This window comes from Populus alba, chromosome 4 (assembly GCF_005239225.2).
Source record: "Populus alba chromosome 4, ASM523922v2, whole genome shotgun sequence".
In the NCBI taxonomy this organism is placed as follows: Eukaryota; Viridiplantae; Streptophyta; class Magnoliopsida; order Malpighiales; family Salicaceae; genus Populus; species Populus alba.
In genome coordinates, this window is record NC_133287.1 from 11,784,656 (window position 1) to 11,802,877 (window position 18,222).

Here is an 18,222-nt window from a genome sequence, read left to right on the forward strand (position 1 = left end):
TCTAATATGAAATTATTGTGTAAGTTTAAAATATAATGTATTAGATAGATCCAGTTTTTCATAGGTGAGTGAGAGATGTTGGTTATGAGGTTAGGCCAAGTCCATCTAAGGATGAGTCTGGTCCAAATGTTTAGAGGAGTTACTAGAAAAAATAATTGATTCCTCTACATATACATACACGGACATAATCTATTAGAGGAAAAAAAGTTTTACTTTGAAAAAAATTAATTTTTCTCTTTTCTTTTCTATCATCTTTGACTTTTAAAATTAATTTGATAAGATTTATAAAAACATATATACCATTAACTAGTAATTAAAATGACACTAAAAAAATTAATCAACGAACAAGAAAGCGAATTCTGACTGAGTTTTCTTAAGATCTACAATCAAACTCCAGATGTTTGTTGTCAGCTTCCATCTTGATGACATGCAACGTTTTCCCCTGGACGATGTTGCCGTTGGATTCTTTAAGTTTGTCACTGCATTGAACAGGATCAGAATTCTTAATCTTGAGCTGCTTAGCATTAGTTTCTTTAGTCCGAGGTGTGAGTTTCAAGCCCCTGTGGGCATTTAGGCTTGCAACTCTAATAAGAGAAGGTTGACGGGACAATGAAGCTCGTGGGGACGCTAGTCCTCTAGCAACACCACTGACTGATCTTCTAGGAGAAAATGAAGCCCTTGGGGATGCTTGTACTTTCCTTGCAGCTATTTTGGAGGTCCCTTACTCTGTTCGATATTGATGTCACTATTCCTTCTGCTACCTAAAACTCTTGAAGCATCAGGAGAAGACAATTTTGGATTTCAGGAACTAGCTTGTTTCGCAGATGAGTTCAGTTCTTTAGATTTCGACAACACTTGTTTCAGAGAGACCTTCGGTTTTTCAGAAGATAATGCTAAATCGTGCGTAGTGATGCTCGGGGGTGACTTGACCACTGAATTCTTCTTCCTCCCAACGGCTGAAGTCTTCGTCTTTGTCTGAATTTCACTTAATCCTGAACCTTGGATGCCAACGGATTTAGTTGATGAATTGACCTCTGAACTCCCCGCAGCTGATGTCTTCTTCCTCGTCCAAGTGTCACTTGACCCTGAATCTTGGCTGTCAGCTGATTTAGTCGACCCTTCCTGTGTCATTGTTTTGTTATTGACCAGAACTCCTCTTGAAACAGGACTTTTCCCATCGAATGATTTTGTCAGAGACAACACAGCTGATGAATTTTTCTTAGCCAGAACTTCTCTCAACATTGAGCTTCGGCTGTCAAAAGACTCCGCTAATAAACCTGTTGGCTTCATCCTCTTAGCCAGGACTTCTGTGAACAGTGGAGTTTGGCTATAAACTGACTTGGTTGACACTTGTCGCTTGATGATCTCGGGACTATTACTTGGAAATGGGACTAGGCTTGGCCTTCAACCACTGATGTCCTCTTTTCCTCTGTCGGAGACTCTGCCAAACTTTGATCATCTGGTGGTTTCTTTATTATCCTTGTTGGAAACGGACACCTTGCCTTCTTCTCGAATCGAATGCGTGTTGCCTCCCATATTTACAAAATCACGACCTGGAGAATTTTCTTTCTTATCTCCTGTTAAAATAATAAAAAAATTATTATTTTAACATATTCTTAAATAAAAAAATTATAAAACATATTTAATACCAAACACTCTCCTCCTCTTGAATCACCTCCATCAACCTCACCAATTGTTGGGGTCAGTACTGCCAGACTGATGCTGTGCTCAGCCATAGATAGGACATACAGATGAAGAGAACAAAAGCTACAACCCTGAAAACCAAACACATCTAGTTATGATCGATGGTGGTTTATGAATAATGCACCATGCAGAAAAGAATTTCCGGTATCGCTCAAGATTTTATGCTAAAATTGAACCAAGGAGGAGAACTCAGAAAAATCTAACCTGATATCACAGTGAGTGAAAAACTTTGAGGTGGGGGAATCTCAATCTTCAACCCTGGAAAGCGAACAACAGTCCATTTACCTTTTATCACTATAAATCTCTTGTAAGCCACGGAAAAATGTTATCGAAATCCCACATGAATAGTGAAGCCAGATGGAATAATATAATAATAATAATTTTACGAATTTCAAGTAATTGGATGAGTTTTAAGATAAGGATTGATTTTATGATGAAATTCCATCCTTGGATAATGGCATTTCTGCTTGTCTCTCTCGCTGCATAATAAAGCATTGTTGGCACGAAATAAAAATAAGAGGTTAGGAGATAATGTCACCTAAAAACCTACTTTTCATCACCAAAACAAACATATAGGCAGTGATCGTTTATCACCTATCTGTTTATTATATATCTTATCGTCATTCAATATAGTAATTTATGCATGTTATGGCTGTTTGTTTGTTGGAAAATAATTTTTTTTAGAAAATAATTCTTTTTAAAAGTAGATTTTTGAAAAATGAACTAATTTTTAATATTTGATAGTGCTATAAAAAATAAGTTGAAAAATATTTTTCAATGTTTGGTTATGTCATGGAAAATAAGCTGAAAAATAACTTATTAATATTTTTTTTTTTCAAGTTTATTAAAATAATAAGGGACAAATCTTACAAATTAAAAAGTTGAATGAGAATGAAATTGAAAAAAAAAATCTAATTTCAAAAATTATCTCAAATAAAATAAATAGAAATCAAAATAATAGAGATTAAATCTAATAGATAAAAATGTTGAAAGATGATGAAATTAAAATAATTATAATTATAATTTCATAAATTCTTTCAAATTAAATAAATAACAATTAAAAGAATGAGGACCAAATTTGATAGATAAAAAAATTTAATTAAAAAAATGATAAGAGAAAAGTAAATAACAATCATAAAAATAAGAACCAAAGATAATATAAAAATCAAATTAAATCAAATTATATGGGATGAAATTGAAAGAAAAAAAAAGATTCAAAACAAAATATATAGCAATCAAAAGTTTAAGGACTAAATTTGATATAATCAATAAATAATAAGACATTTCTAAAATTTTCACAACTTCTAAAAAGTATTTTCTATTCAAAATAAAAGAAAAAACATTTTCCTAAAAATTAAGCGGAATTTTTCTTTAACTGAAAAGTATTTCTCATTAACTAATTTTTCTAATAATAAACAAATACAAAAAATTTAAAAAGTTATTTTTAAAAAATTACTTTTCATGAAAATTAAACTAATTTATGGATGTGTCAAATCTCAACTCTAAGCTTTCTTCAATATTATATAATGTGTCACTAAACTCCTACGTTACATCTTATCCATTAAACTAATTTATGGTGTGTCAAATCTCAACTCTAAGCTTTCTTCAATATTATATAATGTATTACTAAACTCCTACGACACATCTTATCCATTATTCTTTGTTCCAAGTTGAACATAAGGTATTGATTATTACTTCTAACAATACTTGTTACTTTCTTTACCGATGAATCTCTTCAAGTAAGTTTGTGTGTCAATCAATATTATATATTGTTTAAGATGTTAGGTGAAGCATACCGTATTAATTATATAAGTATTAAAAATGATAATTTTTAATAATATGTTTATTTTTTATATTAAAAATGTTTTTTTAAAAAAACAAAATTTTGTTGTTTTTGTATCGTTTTAATGTTCTGATATTAAAAATTATTTTTTTAAAAAAAAAAATTATTTTAATATATTATTAAATAAAAATTATTTTAAAAAATAATTATTATCAAAACTTACAAAACAGCATTGAAAAATGACTAATGTCGGTAATGTCACAAATTTTGTGAAGGAAACAAAAGAAATTTTACTCTCCTTTAGAAGCAAAAGCAAGAAATTCCTTTGCAATTGTGTAAAGGGTGAGTTATTGACTTGAAAAAGACTAGCTGTACAGGCAACATATTGGCTCAAAGCTGGACCATTATGCTTATTATGCCGAATTAATTAATATCATCCAGGCTAACCATCAAGATAAAGCTCTCCTTTGGCTTTATAATCTGGTTGCTTTCTACTCGAACTTATGAATTTCTTCCCTTAATGGGAAACACCCGATATGTAAAGTATTCCCATTTCTATATAAAGACAAGTAATTCAATCAATCTATAGTTAATTCATCAAGATTTATGGAAATATTGTGATAAATGAGAATTAAGATTTCATGATGGCAGGACAAATCAATCACGATACATCACTTTGTACAATATATTCTGGTTCATACAGCAACTAGCTTAGTTCTTGTTTGTTGGCTAGCTGCTTCACTACCAGAAAATCAATAAATACAAACGGAAATACTGAGGGAATATTTCCGTCGGTAAATTTCCGAGGGATTTTACCGACGGAAATATTCCCTCGGTATATACCGAGGGAATTACCGTGGAAAAAAAAAATTAAAGCAAAGCAAAAAAAAAAAGATGACGTGTCATTTTTTACCAACGGATTTACCGACAGGAATTTTTCCGTCGGGTCGGGAAATCCATTGGTAAAATGTGAACATTGTTCATCATGTCAATTATAAAGGAAATTACAGACGGAATTTTTCCGTCGGTATTTTACAGAGAGCTCCAAAACTGTTCATCTTCCAATTGCACTGTTAATTGTTTTACTTTACGGACAAAATCACCGACGGATTGAAAATGCGTCGGCATGTTTTGGCGGTTTTTTGAAAAAATTCAATTGATTTAAAATTTTCATTTAAATATTACAAATGGAATCACCGACGGATTGAAAAATCATCGGTAATTTTTGGCGGTTTCTGAAAACTTTTTACGAAATTGAAAATTTAAATTAAATATTACCGACAGAAAAATTAAAAAATATTAATATTCAATTATCCGTCGGTAACGCGCCCCAATAAAAAAACTGAATCTGCTTATTTCACAAGAGACAAACTCATTATTTCTTTTTCTTCTTCTACTACTTCTATTTCTTCTTCTTCTACTACTTCTACTTCTACTTCTTCTTCTTCTTCTTCTTCTTCACTATATGTAAAAAACATCAATATCTATTTCTTTCTCTTCTTTTCTCTCCTCATCTCCTTCTCTTTTCCTCCATGCTCGGGTATGTCTTCTTCTTCCTTCTTCTTCTTTCTTCTTTTATCCTCTTAGTTTTTTTTAATTAATATGCTTCATGAATATTTTTTTTCCTTAGCTTCACTTTCAAGTATATTAAGGTAAGATCTTTCTTTTTTCTTATTTTTTCATGATTTTTCACTATATTTGTTTTTTATTTAATTTTAATTGATTTTGTTCTTAATAATTGTATAAATGTTGTTGTGAGATTTTTTTTTTTCATATGAGATCAATTTTTATTTGATTTATTTATAGGATTTTTTAAATTTTTAGCAATTGCAACTTCATTTTTTTCATATGAATTTTTTTAGTTGAATTAATTTTTTTGTTTTATTTATTTGTTGCAAATTTGTTTGAGTTGATTTTCTTATTCTTTTTTCCAAGCATTTTGAGTATATATTATACAATGTTGATTTATGTTAATTTAATTATTTTATAATTTTATAAAATGAATTTTTTTTAAAATGTTTTTAAATAATTACCAACGGAAATTTCCGTCGGTAAATCCGTTGGTAAATCCGTCGGTAATAAAAAAAAATTTTACCGACGCGTCTGTTCCGCCAGTAAATCCGTCAGTAATATTATTACCAACGGAATTACCGACGAACAAAAAATTACCGTCGAACGATTCACCGACGGAAATTCTCCGTCGGTGATTTCGTCAGTAAATTAATTACTGATGGAATATGTGTCTTACGCCGACGGAAAAATTCTGTCGGTAAAACTGTTAAATTTTGTAGTGCTTCAGAGAAAGAAAGGAACAAGTTTTACAGGCTTAAAGGTCGAAGCCCTTAATTCCTTCGTGGGGGAAAAACAATGTTTGATGAATGATTTCTGAGATGAGATGGCAAGGATGAAAAAGGAGGTGAATATTGCTTCTCTCATGGCCCCCCATGTTCTAAGATTCAGAGCATCTTCTTTTAGTGTTCATCTCTCTCGCTCCACCCCATGAAAATGTTTATTCCTGTTGATCAATGAGTGCTTTGTGCCTTTGTGAGAATAGGGTTTCAATTTCGACATGGTTTTTTTTTTTTTTTTATATATATAACCGTGGGTGGGTGTCTGACCAGCTTACACATACCTCGATTAATCTCCCGAAACCCTGAAGTTAACGATCAAGTAAATCTCAAGTGGCCTTGAGATTTGTGGCACTCAAATTAGTGATCTTTGAAAAGCAAATTCAGAATCTGACCAGTTGAGCTACACTCCTCAGGATTATTTCAACATTGTTTTTTTATTATTATTAATATAAATGTTTAGGCTAGCTTGCACGCATCTCAATTAATCTCATAGACCCTAAAATTAACAACCATGTAAGTTTTTTGTTGTCTTAAGATTTATAAAACTTAAACCAGTGATCTTTATGAAACAAATCTATAATTTAACTAATTAAATTACACCCCAAAAGATTATTTCAACATGGTTTTTTAGTTGAGAAGAAGGTAACTCCAACCACAAGATAATTTATTAGGATTAGGAGTGCTTGTTTTCAATGTTTCAACGTACCTGCCCTTTGCCTCGAGTCATCTCCTCTTCCAGGGAGTGTTGGACCCATAAAAATATATTTGTTAAATGCTTTTTTTCAATCAATGTACTTGCCTTATATATATATATATATATATATATATATATTGGCAAAATTTGTATGCAATTCAACAACTGAAAATTACTAGTTACATTGAACTGTACATACCGTGAGTTAAATTTTTTTTTTATATATATATAAAAAATATCAAGAAAAAGCTAAAATCTAAAAATATTAGGTTTTTCTGTAAAATTATATCTAATAATTTTAAGTTTGACTGTAAAGCCTGACCTAAAAGTTATATTTATAATATTAATAATAACATTAAACTTACATGACCAAGTAGGTCTAGCTGCAATACCAGAGCCAATAGCCTTGGATGCAAGTCTGGCTGCAAGATCGTGTCATGAAAGTGTGATAATTAAATAAATTAATTAAAAAAAACCAATAAAAAAAAAAACTAATAAAGAAAAATAAAAAAAAAATCTGAATTAACTTGGTTAACCCTTTTAAACCAGGTTAATCTGTGAAACCTTGAATTCGTGTCGTGAAAGTTTAATAACTAAATAGAAAAAGAAAATTGACAGGTTAACTTAGAATTAACTAGGCTAACCTGTCAAACCAGGTTACCTATCAAACCCGAGATTCGTATTATGAAAGTTTGATCATAACTAAATAGAAAAAAATTGAGCATTAACAAACCTAAAATAAATGAAAAAAATTAATTAAAAAGATAAAAACAAAAAAAACAAAAAAAAAAAACAAAAGACATAAGTTTGTTATTAATGAGGAAAAAAAAATCTGAACCTACTGAGTTAACTTGTCAAATCTGGAATTCACGTCATAAAAGTTTGATGACTAAATAGAAAAAAATTTGACGGGTTAAACAAAAAATTAACAATTTAAACTAAACGAAAAAATTTGATTAAAAAGAAAAAAAGCAAAAAAAAAATAATTCTTGATTAATTCGTCAAACCAAGTTAACTCGCCAAACTCGAGATCCATGTCATAAAAATTTGATAACTAAATAAAAAAATTCACATTAACAAACTAAATTAAATAAAAAAACTCAATAAAAGAAAAAAAAAGGCAGAAAAAAAGCAAAAAATACCATAAAGGCATAAAAAAAAAAAAAAAAAACATGAAAAAAAAAGTTAAGAGTTTTATTGTGAACTGTACATAGTGAGGGGAAAAAAAATTTAATTACTGATGCATAAAAGGCGTGCTTTTCAATGTATTTTAGAGTATTCTATAATAATGGGTCTTTCAACGTCTTTTAAAGTATTCTATAATAATGGGTGTCTTTCGACGTCTTTTAAAGTATTTTATAATAATAGGTGTGTTTGGTTTCAATCAAACTAGTCATATGAAGGCTTAAATTAGTCTCACTATTCCATGAATATATCTCCGTCTACTGTTACATGACCAACAATAAATCCCTAAATCAATGAGCAGAGGAACAAAATCAAACAGGGCAGTGGCGGGAAGTTTTCAATTCACCAAAACTCACCGTTTCACTTATAAGTAGAAAACATCACTAGCCACGTGTATGGAAACAGTAAGTCCTATTATTAAGGACGAGCAGTTGCATGCATATATATATACCCTGCAACCGACTAGAATAACAGAGAAGAAAAATAAGCATTGTTTGCGTGTGAAGTGAGGAATTCAGGTGAATTCACTCTCAGTGCAATCGAGCCCCATTTTCACTTTTGTTTTAGGTCATTGTTAACATTGTTTGAATTCCAATTTCTACTTGTATTACTGTTTTTAGTTTCAAGAATTCTGTAATAGTGACAGTATCCACCTAAATAAAGACACAGTGTTCTTCAATTCTGTTGAATCGTCACAAGTGATATCAGAGCTCTCCTTCCTTGGACTAGGAACATGGCACCTGACACAAGAACCGCAGAGATCAAACGACTGGAAGATTCTATTGAATCAGCAAAAAGAGAAGCTAACATCAAGTATGATGCAGGATCAAAGTCAGAAGTGGGATCATACCACCCACAATCATGAGGCTCAGATCGGGGGAATTAAAGATCTAATTCACGGAATGACTCAGCAACTAGAATCGGTCATGCAAAGAATTACTCCTCCCTCAGGGGAATCCAGTCACAACAGAGATAAGCATGCTGCTCATCCAACAGAACCTTCATTCAGGCCTAACTACTCAGCTGAAGGGAGGCCAGCAAATTTCAAGGTACACCGACCTAAACACCTATTTCCAGTATTTGAGGGTGAAGATGTGCATAGGTGGTTATACAAATGTAACCAATACTTTGATATCGAAGACATTGATGAATTGGATAAACTAAAGTTAGCTTCCTATTACCTTGATGGCATAGCACTTTACTGGCACCAGAATTTTATGAGGAATATTAGAAATCAAAGAGTGAGCTGGGGGGAATATGTAGAAGCACTTTGTTATAGATTCGGGGGGCAGAAAGACCCAATGGAGGACCTAATAGACCTCAAACAGGTAGGGACTATAGAGACGTATATCCATGATTTTGATGTTCTCTGGAACAAAGCTGGTATTGGGGAGAAACAAGCATTAGTTATATTTTTAGGGGGACTGGAACTGGAAATTAAGAACACAGTAAAGATGTTTGAACCAAAAGACCTTAGGCAGGCCTTCAATCTTGCTAGGTTACAGGCAAACACATTAACTCACAGACAAAGTTCAGGGTATATACCTAAGCACTCCACGCCCTCAGCATCCCATAGTTTCCCATCAAAAACCATACCCACACCAAATATCAAGACCACACACCCTCCACCAAATATTACTACCTCCCAGGTAACCACAGCTAGCAACATACCTATTGTTAAGGCTCCTTCTTGGCCAAGTAGCTCTCAAAATTCTTATACCAGAACCCCTAATAAACCCATCAAGTCTATCAAGAACCAGGAATTTGAAGAACGCAGGCTGAAGGGACTATGTTTTTGGTGTGACGACAAATTTGTGCCGGGCCATAGGTGCAGGAATAAAAGGTTATATTCCTTAAGTGTTCTGGATGAGGAGGAAGAAAATACTGAAGAAGAGGTTCAGGCAGAGGAAATCATGCCCCACATATCCTTGAATGCCTTGGAGGGAACCGTGGGGTTTCATACTATGAAGGTGACAGGAAAAACAGAGAAGCAGACCCTCCACATCCTAGTGGACTCTGGGAGTACCCATAATTTCCTTACCTCCTCTGTAGCATCCAAACTTCAAAGTGACTTAACCTCCATCACACCTATCACAGTGCAAGCTGCCAATGGGGGGAAAATGTCATGTGAGACTGTCTGCAAGGGTCTCAAATGGAAGATGCAGGGGTGAGTTTCGAAGCTGATATGTTTATCATGGATTTAAGCAATTATGACATGGTCTTGGGCATTCAGTGGCTATCTTTATTAGGCGACATCCTATGCAACTATAAACACCTTTGGATGTCTTTTGACTGGCAGGGTCAGAGGGTGTTGCTCAGGGGCGAAAATCCCATCAAATTTCAGGCTATTAAGCTGGAAGAACTCAAGGGATTACTGAATAACCAGAAGCAGTTGGCAGAAGTTCACTTGTGCAATTTACGGGTTCTAGATGAGGAGCCATACTCTCTTGATTCAATGACAGTAGCATCACCTCATAACCTCAGTAAGGATCCTAAAATCACAGAGCTGATGGGTGACTACCAGGACTTATTTCAGGAACCTGAAGGGCTGCCACCATTAAGGAGTCACGATCACTTTGTTCCTCTGAAAGATGGAAGCCAACCTATTAATCTGAGGCCGTATAGGTACTCAGGACTGCAGAAAGATGTGTTGGAAAAAATGATAGAAGAAATGCTGGGAACGGGTATTATAAGGTCTAGCAATAGTCCATTTGCTTCACCAGTCGTTTTGGTCAAGAAAAAGGACTCCATATGGAGGTTATGCGTGGATTATAGAGCTCTGAACAGACTAACCATCAAGGATAAGTATCCTATTCCAGTCGTGGAAGAATTACTGGAGGAACTAGCTGGGGCCACCATTTTCTCTAAAATTGATCTTCGTTCAGGTTATCACCAGATCAGAATGGGTTCAGGGGATGAATTCAAGACAACCTTCAGAACTCATAATGGCCATTACAAGTTTTTGGTTATGCCTTTTGGGCTAACTAATGCCCCCGCTACTTTTCAGAGTTTGATGAATGAATTCTTCAGAGTACACCTCAGAAAATTTATCCTAGTATTTTTCGATGACATACTCATTTACAGTAAGTCTTCTACCGCTCACTATGAACATCTGTGAATTGTTTTTAAATTGTTGAGGATACATCAATTGGTGGCCAAAGCAAGTAAATGCAGTTTCGGCAGTGAGCAGGTTGAGTACTTGGGCCACATTATTTCCAAAGCAGGTGTTGCCACTGACCCCGATAAAATCAAAGCAATACTTGATTGGCCATTACCTAGGAACCTAAAGCAACTACGAGGGTTTTTGGGGCTTACAGGTTACTATCGAAGGTTCGTCAAAGGATACGGATCCATTTGTAAACCATTGACGTAGCTTCTTAAAAAGGATGCTTTTGGCTGGAATTCTGAAGTTACCACTGCATTTACATTCCTCAAAGCAGTGATGACAACGCCTCCAGTGCTATCCTTACCTGATTTGGGTAAATTGTTTGTGGTGGAAACAGATGCTTCTATGGTTGGTGTGGGAGCGGTTTTGATGCAGGAAGGTCATCCTATTGCATATCTCTGCAAGGCTTTGGGGTTAAAACAACAAACCATGTCAATTTACGAAAAAGAAATGTTGGCTATCTTGCATGCGGTTCACAAGTGGCGACATTATCTATGGGGAAAACATTTTAAGATCCGCACTGACCACGTGAGTTTGAAATATCTCTTGGATCAAAAGATAATCACACCCATGCAGCATCAGTGGCTAGTCAAATTGATGGGGTACGATTATGAGATTGAATATCGACAAGGGAAGGAGAATGTGGCTGCTGATGCACTCTCCAGGCCTGCCAGTCACGCAATTTTTGCTATGGTTGTTTCCTCTGTGTCTTCCAACATAATGGCAGAAATCACCACTTCTTGGCAAGCAGATCCCTATCTACTATCTATTATCCAGGACCTACAATCCACTCCCGACTCTCATCCTCACTACAGCTGGGTTAATGGCCATCTCAACAGGAAGGGCAAGATTATGGTAGGCCGTGACTTGGAACTTCAGTCCAAGCTTATTTCACTCTATCACAGCTCAGCAATGGGGGGACACTCAGGATTGACTACAACTACAAAACGTGTGGGAAGCTTGTTCTACTGGAAGGGACAACAAAAGCACATTCGTCAATTTATCAAGGAATGCTCTACCTACCAGCGCAACAAGCATGAAAATATCGCAACCCCAGGACTCCTACAGCCTCTGCCTGTTCCCCATGCCCCATTCATCGACATTAGTATGGATTTTGTTGAAGGGTTGCCTAAGTCTGAAGGGAAGGATGTTATCATGGTCGTAGTCGACCGTTTCAGTAAGTATGCTCATTTCATGAGTCTCAGCCATCCATATACAGCTTCCATCGTTGCTAAAGTATTCATGGATAACATCTACAAGCTACACGGCCTGCCAGCATCCATAGTCAGCGATAGAGACCCCATCTTTCTGAGCAGATTCTGGAAAGAAATGTTCATTATCCAAGGGGTAAATTTGCTCTACTCTTCAGCCTACCACCCACAAACCGATGGCCAAACGGAAATCGTGAATAAATGCGTGGAAAACTACCTCAGGTGCATGACTGGAGATCACCCTAACCAGTGGGCACAATGGCTATCCTTGGCTGAATGGTGGGACTCTACAGTGGCATTAGTGGATGATTTACTAAGCCGACGAGAAGAGATCATTAGTAGAGTCAAAGAAAATCTTCGCCTAGCACAACATCGGATGGTTCAATTCGCCAATAACAACAGGAGTGACAGACAGTTTTCAATTGGGGACTACGTATATCTAAAGCTACAACATTACAAACAACACTCAGTGGTTCGCAGGACATCACAGAAATTAGCAGCTAAATTTTTCGGGCCTTACCTGGTGATTGCCAAAATTGGGGAAGTGGCCTACAAACTGGAGCTGCCATCGACAGCTACTACTCATCCTGTGTTTCATGTCTCCCAACTCAAGCAAAGCATCGGGCATCAGCCTGTCCAAAGTGATCTTCCACCAATGCCCCAAATGCAAGAATTACAGCCGCAAGCTATACTGGAAAGAAGAATGATTCGTAAGAAAAATCACGCAATTACTCAAGTCCTCATTCATTGGAAAGGGCTCTCACCTGCAGATGCTACTTGGGAAATTGCTGCTGACATCGCGAGACGCTTTCCTAATTTCCACCTTGAGGACAAGGTGGGTTTGATGGGGGAAGATTTGTTACATGACCAGCAATAAATCCCTAAATCAATGAGCAGAGGAACGAAATCAAACAGGGCAGTGGCGGGAAGTTTTCAATTCACCAAAACTCATCGTTTCACTTATAAGTAGAAAACATCACTAGCCACGTGTATGGAAACAGTAAGTCCTATTATTAAGGACGAGCAGTTGCATGCATATATATATATATATACCTTGCAACCGACTAGAATAACAGAGAAGAAAAATAAGCATTGTTTGATTGTGAAGTGAAGGAATTCAGGTGAATTCACTCTCAGTGCAGTCGAGCCCCATTTTCACTTTCGTTTTAGGTCATTGTTAACATTGTTTGAATTCCAATTTCTACTTGTATTACTGTTTTTAGTTTCAAGAATTCTGTAATAGTGACAGAATTCACCTAAATAAAGACACAGTGTTCTTCAATTCTGTTGAATCGTCACATCTACCTGGATCAACCAGTATTTTCGTTGTTAGAAAACTCGAGCCTCAGCCAATGAGCTATAGCTCTCAATCAATTGTCACTAGATATAAATAGTCCTTAAGCAGAAGAAACCCTTTAGGGTTTCCGGTGACTAATAACTATTCATTTGCTTAAATGGCAAGATAAAGCCGTAGAAAACAAATAAAACCTGTTTGATGGAGGGTTAAAGCACTCCAAGAACAAGGCTTCTTGGACACTTCAACCTTTTGAATCTCGTATATATCATTTAAAACATCTACAGCTAGGGACATCAAATCTATGTATTTTATGCTAGGGCAATGTGGATTTATCAAGCACTGCATATACATGTGTGTAAATTTATGGTAGCGAAACTCATTGGCTAAATTTATCTGTCATGCTGTCTTCTTCCGGCCTGGCACAGTCTTCTTCACTGCTCCCACCGAGACCAAGAACTGATCAAGAGATGACAAGGTCTTCATGTCATCCGGTGGGAAGTAACTCGCCGCCTTCCCCATAATTGGTGTAAATAGAAGAGAAAGTGAAGGCCGGGTAACATATCGCTCCAACAAGAGGTCATCTAGGAATGCAAACGCGGCTAAAAATTCAGACCTGCCTGAGTTTATTGGAGCAGCAAAATGAGCAGGAATTATCCTCTTGAATTTCCAGTCTCGGACAATACTATCAATCCAATCCCTGATCTGTCATAATATCGAAAAAGCTGATCACACTGAAGTTCAAAAAACATGGGCTGGCTCTATGCGCTCTAGAAGGTTGATAATTCAGATGTGTTCATCATATGTTTACCTTTTGGTTTGATAGTACTAATCACGGCATACTATAACCAGGCAGATTGATGGTCTGTAGTTGTTTTCACCTTTTAGGCCTATATAATCACAGCATACCATAACCAGGTAGAGTGATGGTCAGTAGTTCTCACTTTTTAGGTCTATATAATCATCTCAGCCCAGCTGTGAGAGCTCTAATATTCCATCAAAGTCGTTTCTTTACCTTTTCAGGAACTTTGCTGAAGACCAAAGTCTTCACAATGGGTGAAACAATCAACTTTTGTGACATCTGAGCGAAGCTAGTATTAGGTTCCAATAGATTAGATGGGCCAAGAAACAAGATCTGGAGGACCATTCTTTCCCATCCTGCACCAAGAACTTGATTTGTTCAACATAATGCATTCACGCTTACCCTCAAACTGCATTCAACACCATATTCAGTTTCACTTATTGGAAGTGGAATTAAAAAACTAATAACCTTTTTGCCGGTTCATCTGGTTATCAACAGCTGGTTCCTGAGGGATTTCCTTCCCTTTGCTGAGAAGTTTTGCAGCCAAGCCATTCTTTGCTGATGCTAACAAGGATTCTTTGCTAATACATTCAGGTGGCTTTCTTGGGACAAAAATTACAACATCTGTTACTAGTAGTGTTCTTGAAAGCTTGTGATAGAAAGCTACGTCAACATACGGTCCAATTCCTGAAGTAAACCGTCACATATTTTTTTGAATCATGATTCATCCAAATGAAGTTTGATTCATTGTATGTGCAATCTACATTGCCAACGTCTGGGGAGCTTAGAACTTTTTGTTCAATCTCATCAGCCCAGGAGTAGACATATCCTCATCCTTCAAGGTTTTGGCACAAAAAATCCCAAAGAACTCGAGTGGCAAATTCAGGGGCCAACTCCACTGCCTTGATGCCACCCATGTATGGGCACGAGGAAATTTCTTGAAAACAGGCCAACGAAGATTTTATGCTCATAAGCAAATGTAGGCAGGAAGATGTTTTCGACTGGAGCTCCCAACTCCTTCAAAAAGCTGGCAAGATAAGATCACTCCTCAAAACGAGACCAAAATGGCAGAAGGTCAGGATACATTAAATAACCAAATATAAGACATAATTGATTTCCCTGCAGTTGGTTCTTATTTCTATAAACTATCAAGACAATTTAAGTGACAAGCTCTGAGTTTTTGGAGCTCATTTCACCATTTTTCTTTTATTTTGGATTTGAGGGTAGAAAATAGAAGTACTGACCGTCAGGTATTCGATGTCTAAACATGAAACTAGCACCCAACTGGTGGTTTTCATACATGTAGGCAACGTAAACATAGACTATATGTTAGCTCTCCTTTAACAGGTTCCACAGGAATAGTCAAATAGATGCCAGGACGAATAACTAATTTTAATCATTTTGCATCTCCTACTTCATATACCATATGCTGCTGTAGAGTTGAGGGGAAAAAAATCAATTATAACTTATGGAAAGGATCCACCATTTTGCTATCTATCGGTAAAAGTGGTGTTATTGGATCATCCATAAAAGACTGATCAGTTTTGCCCCTGTTACTCGGTGACCCATTACCAGACTTGACGATGCAATCAATGGCATATGGCACTGTCCTTGAATGCCCTCACAATACTGAACAAAAACAGGTAGCAAAAAGACATTTCTTATGCTACAGAAACAAACTAAAACCCACACACCTCAAATCCTTCATTGCAACAAATAAGACTAACATTATCTTGTTAAAGAGTAAAAGGGTACTCGAGATAGAACCTGAATACACTCCTTCGTTGGAGCAATGGGCGCGTGGACCCATAATCCTCCAGATTTGAGTTTAATGACTGTCATTCGAATGTTAGTTGACACACTGCTGAACCTAATGCTTGCTCTTGTTCGAATAGCCCTATACATCCCTTCACAGCCTAAAGACATAAAACAGAAGATAACATACCTTCTAGCTACAGTTTACATTAGCATACAAAAGAATTGTGCCTTTTACAATACTTATGTTTTCCATACATCTCAAATACAACTCTTTCTCTACTAACTGGAGTAGTTTAATCAGAAAAAAAAATATTTCTTTTTTCTAGACTGATGGAATTTCCCCATGTGGGGTTTAAAATGAGGACCTCATTTTAAAGGAACTGCTGCTCCCCGAATTCATCTAGAGATGCTTCCCATTTATCAAGGCATATGACAATGAAACGGAAAAATTTACTTAACATATTATCCATCTCTTAGGCTGAAGTATTTGGTCTCATAATTCATATTCATTCATGGAATGGAACTCCAGTATTCAGGGGTTCTATGATCTAGATTACATTATCCAAATATATTATTGGTTTCCAATTCCAAATGCAGAATTTAGAAATTCATGAAATTTTAATTGTATTTCAGTTTTCTTGAGGACAGTACAAAGTGATTTCAGGTGTCTGATGTTATATTTAAGTTTTTGAAAGTATGAGAAACTCAAACAGGTAGAACCCAAAGGCTCTACAAGGAAAAGAAATTGCTTGAAAAGGCATCCTTCTTTGAAGCCGTTAACATACCTGCCATTTTCTGGGCTATTTCAAATACAACATTTTCGAAGTTTATCAATAAAGAACTTCCATAATTTTCTAATGGTATGTAAAGAAGTAGCAAAGTTCAACCATAAATTGAAATTGAAACAGCTTTCCTTATAAAGCATTGAATTAAGTAGCTGAACAAAGTTAAGAAGTCCTGTGTTTCTTTATATAAAAGACATTTATTGGAGACCTCCTAAAGTATAAGTTCTTTATATTTTCCTTTACAAAAACTTTCAGTGTTAGGAAAACATATTAACTAAGAAGAAGGTTCCATATGCCCAATCTACTTCACTGTTTGATGTAAATGTGAAGAGCAAAACACCTGCTAGAATGATGGTTTACCTGATTATAGCTAGCAATGCGCAGCAATGCAGAATAAAGTATAAGCCCGCCAAGCAAGCAAAAACATCAACCACCACTAATTTGCACATCAAGAATTAAAAAGCAGAAACAAGATCATACATCAAACAGTGACTTTACAGGTACATAAATTCTGTGAGATGGCAAGTACAACAGACTGGGAGTGATAAAACTTGAAAACATACAAGTTTTGTCAATACACACAGCAAAGGACATATGTGCACAAGTATATTAAAGTCATAATTATCAAAACTTAAGCCATTCTCCATTATTCTTGAACAAAATCCTTAACAACCAAGCTGAAGATAGAGAAAGTTACCTCAGTCCTTATAGTGCGCCTATCAAGGAAAGGGCCAAGAGGGAAAGGAAACCCTGTAAAGTTCAGATAAAACCTGAAAACTCATTTTTTAGTCTGGTCAACATGGTTTGATCCGTATTGACTCGATGGATTCGGTTTTGATAAAAAATAAAAGTTTTGACCCGAAACGTCATGAAAACTCATTTTTTATCCTGGTCGACATGGTTTGACCAATATTGACCTGGTGGACCCGGTTTTGATAAAAAATGACGGTTTTGACCCGAAACATCATGAAAACTCATTTTTTACCCTGGTTGACATGGTTTGACCCGTATTGACCCGGTAGACTCGGTTTTGATAAAAAAATGACGGATTTTACCGAAAATGATGGTTTTGACCCGAAATGTCATGAAAACTCATTTTTTTACCCTAGTCGACATGGTTTGACCTGTATTGACCTGATGGACTCGGTTTTGATATAAAATGACAGTTTTGACCGAAAATGACGGTTTTGACCCGAAATGTCATGAAAAATCTTTTTTTCCCTGGTCGACATGGTTTGACCCGTATTGACCGGGTGAAATCAGTTTTTATGGAAAGATGCGGTTGACTTAAGGAAAATATATTTTTGAATTTTAAACTTTTTCTTAATTTTTTTGGATTTTTATGAATACTAATAGAAATAAAATAACATTTAAGAAAATCTTAGTGAATCAAAAATCAGGTTACAACAGTTGCCCCCTGTTTACAATGCTTACGGTGCAAAGACATTGGAAAATTCATTTTCTTTTGACTTTGCATAGTAAGTTTTGT

At 35.6% G+C, this 18,222-nt stretch overlaps 1 protein-coding gene and 1 long non-coding RNA gene across 2 annotated transcripts; both read right to left on the reverse strand.

The window, feature by feature from the left end:
* Positions 1 to 243: 243 nt before the first annotated feature.
* Positions 244 to 2,180, reverse strand: LOC140955457 (uncharacterized). Its single transcript, XR_012169517.1, has 3 exons — positions 1,909 to 2,180; positions 1,650 to 1,775; positions 244 to 1,577 (listed from the first exon to the last, which is right to left on the reverse strand). It is a non-coding gene; the product is annotated as an uncharacterized lncRNA (long non-coding RNA).
* Positions 2,181 to 13,787: 11,607 nt separating this feature from the next.
* Positions 13,788 to 16,740, reverse strand: LOC118055167 (uncharacterized). Its single transcript, XM_035066986.2, has 7 exons — positions 16,734 to 16,740; positions 15,958 to 16,106; positions 15,763 to 15,819; positions 15,141 to 15,207; positions 14,659 to 14,877; positions 14,404 to 14,546; positions 13,788 to 14,093 (listed from the first exon to the last, which is right to left on the reverse strand). Exons 1-7 carry the CDS (start codon positions 16,738 to 16,740, stop codon positions 13,788 to 13,790), a joined length of 948 nt encoding a protein of 315 aa, XP_034922877.2.
* Positions 16,741 to 18,222: the final 1,482 nt, after the last annotated feature.

What these genes read in the sequence shown, in the direction of transcription:
- LOC118055167 (XM_035066986.2), bottom strand. An exon ending in TGAGCATAAAATCTTCGTTG is followed by an intron (nt 14,878 to 15,140) that starts GCCTGTTTTCAA and finishes GGTTTACTTCAG; the next exon opens with GAATTGGACCGTATGTTGAC. An exon ending in TCAGCAAAGTTCCTGAAAAG is followed by an intron (nt 14,094 to 14,403) that starts GTAAAGAAACGA and finishes ATATTATGACAG; the next exon opens with ATCAGGGATTGGATTGATAG.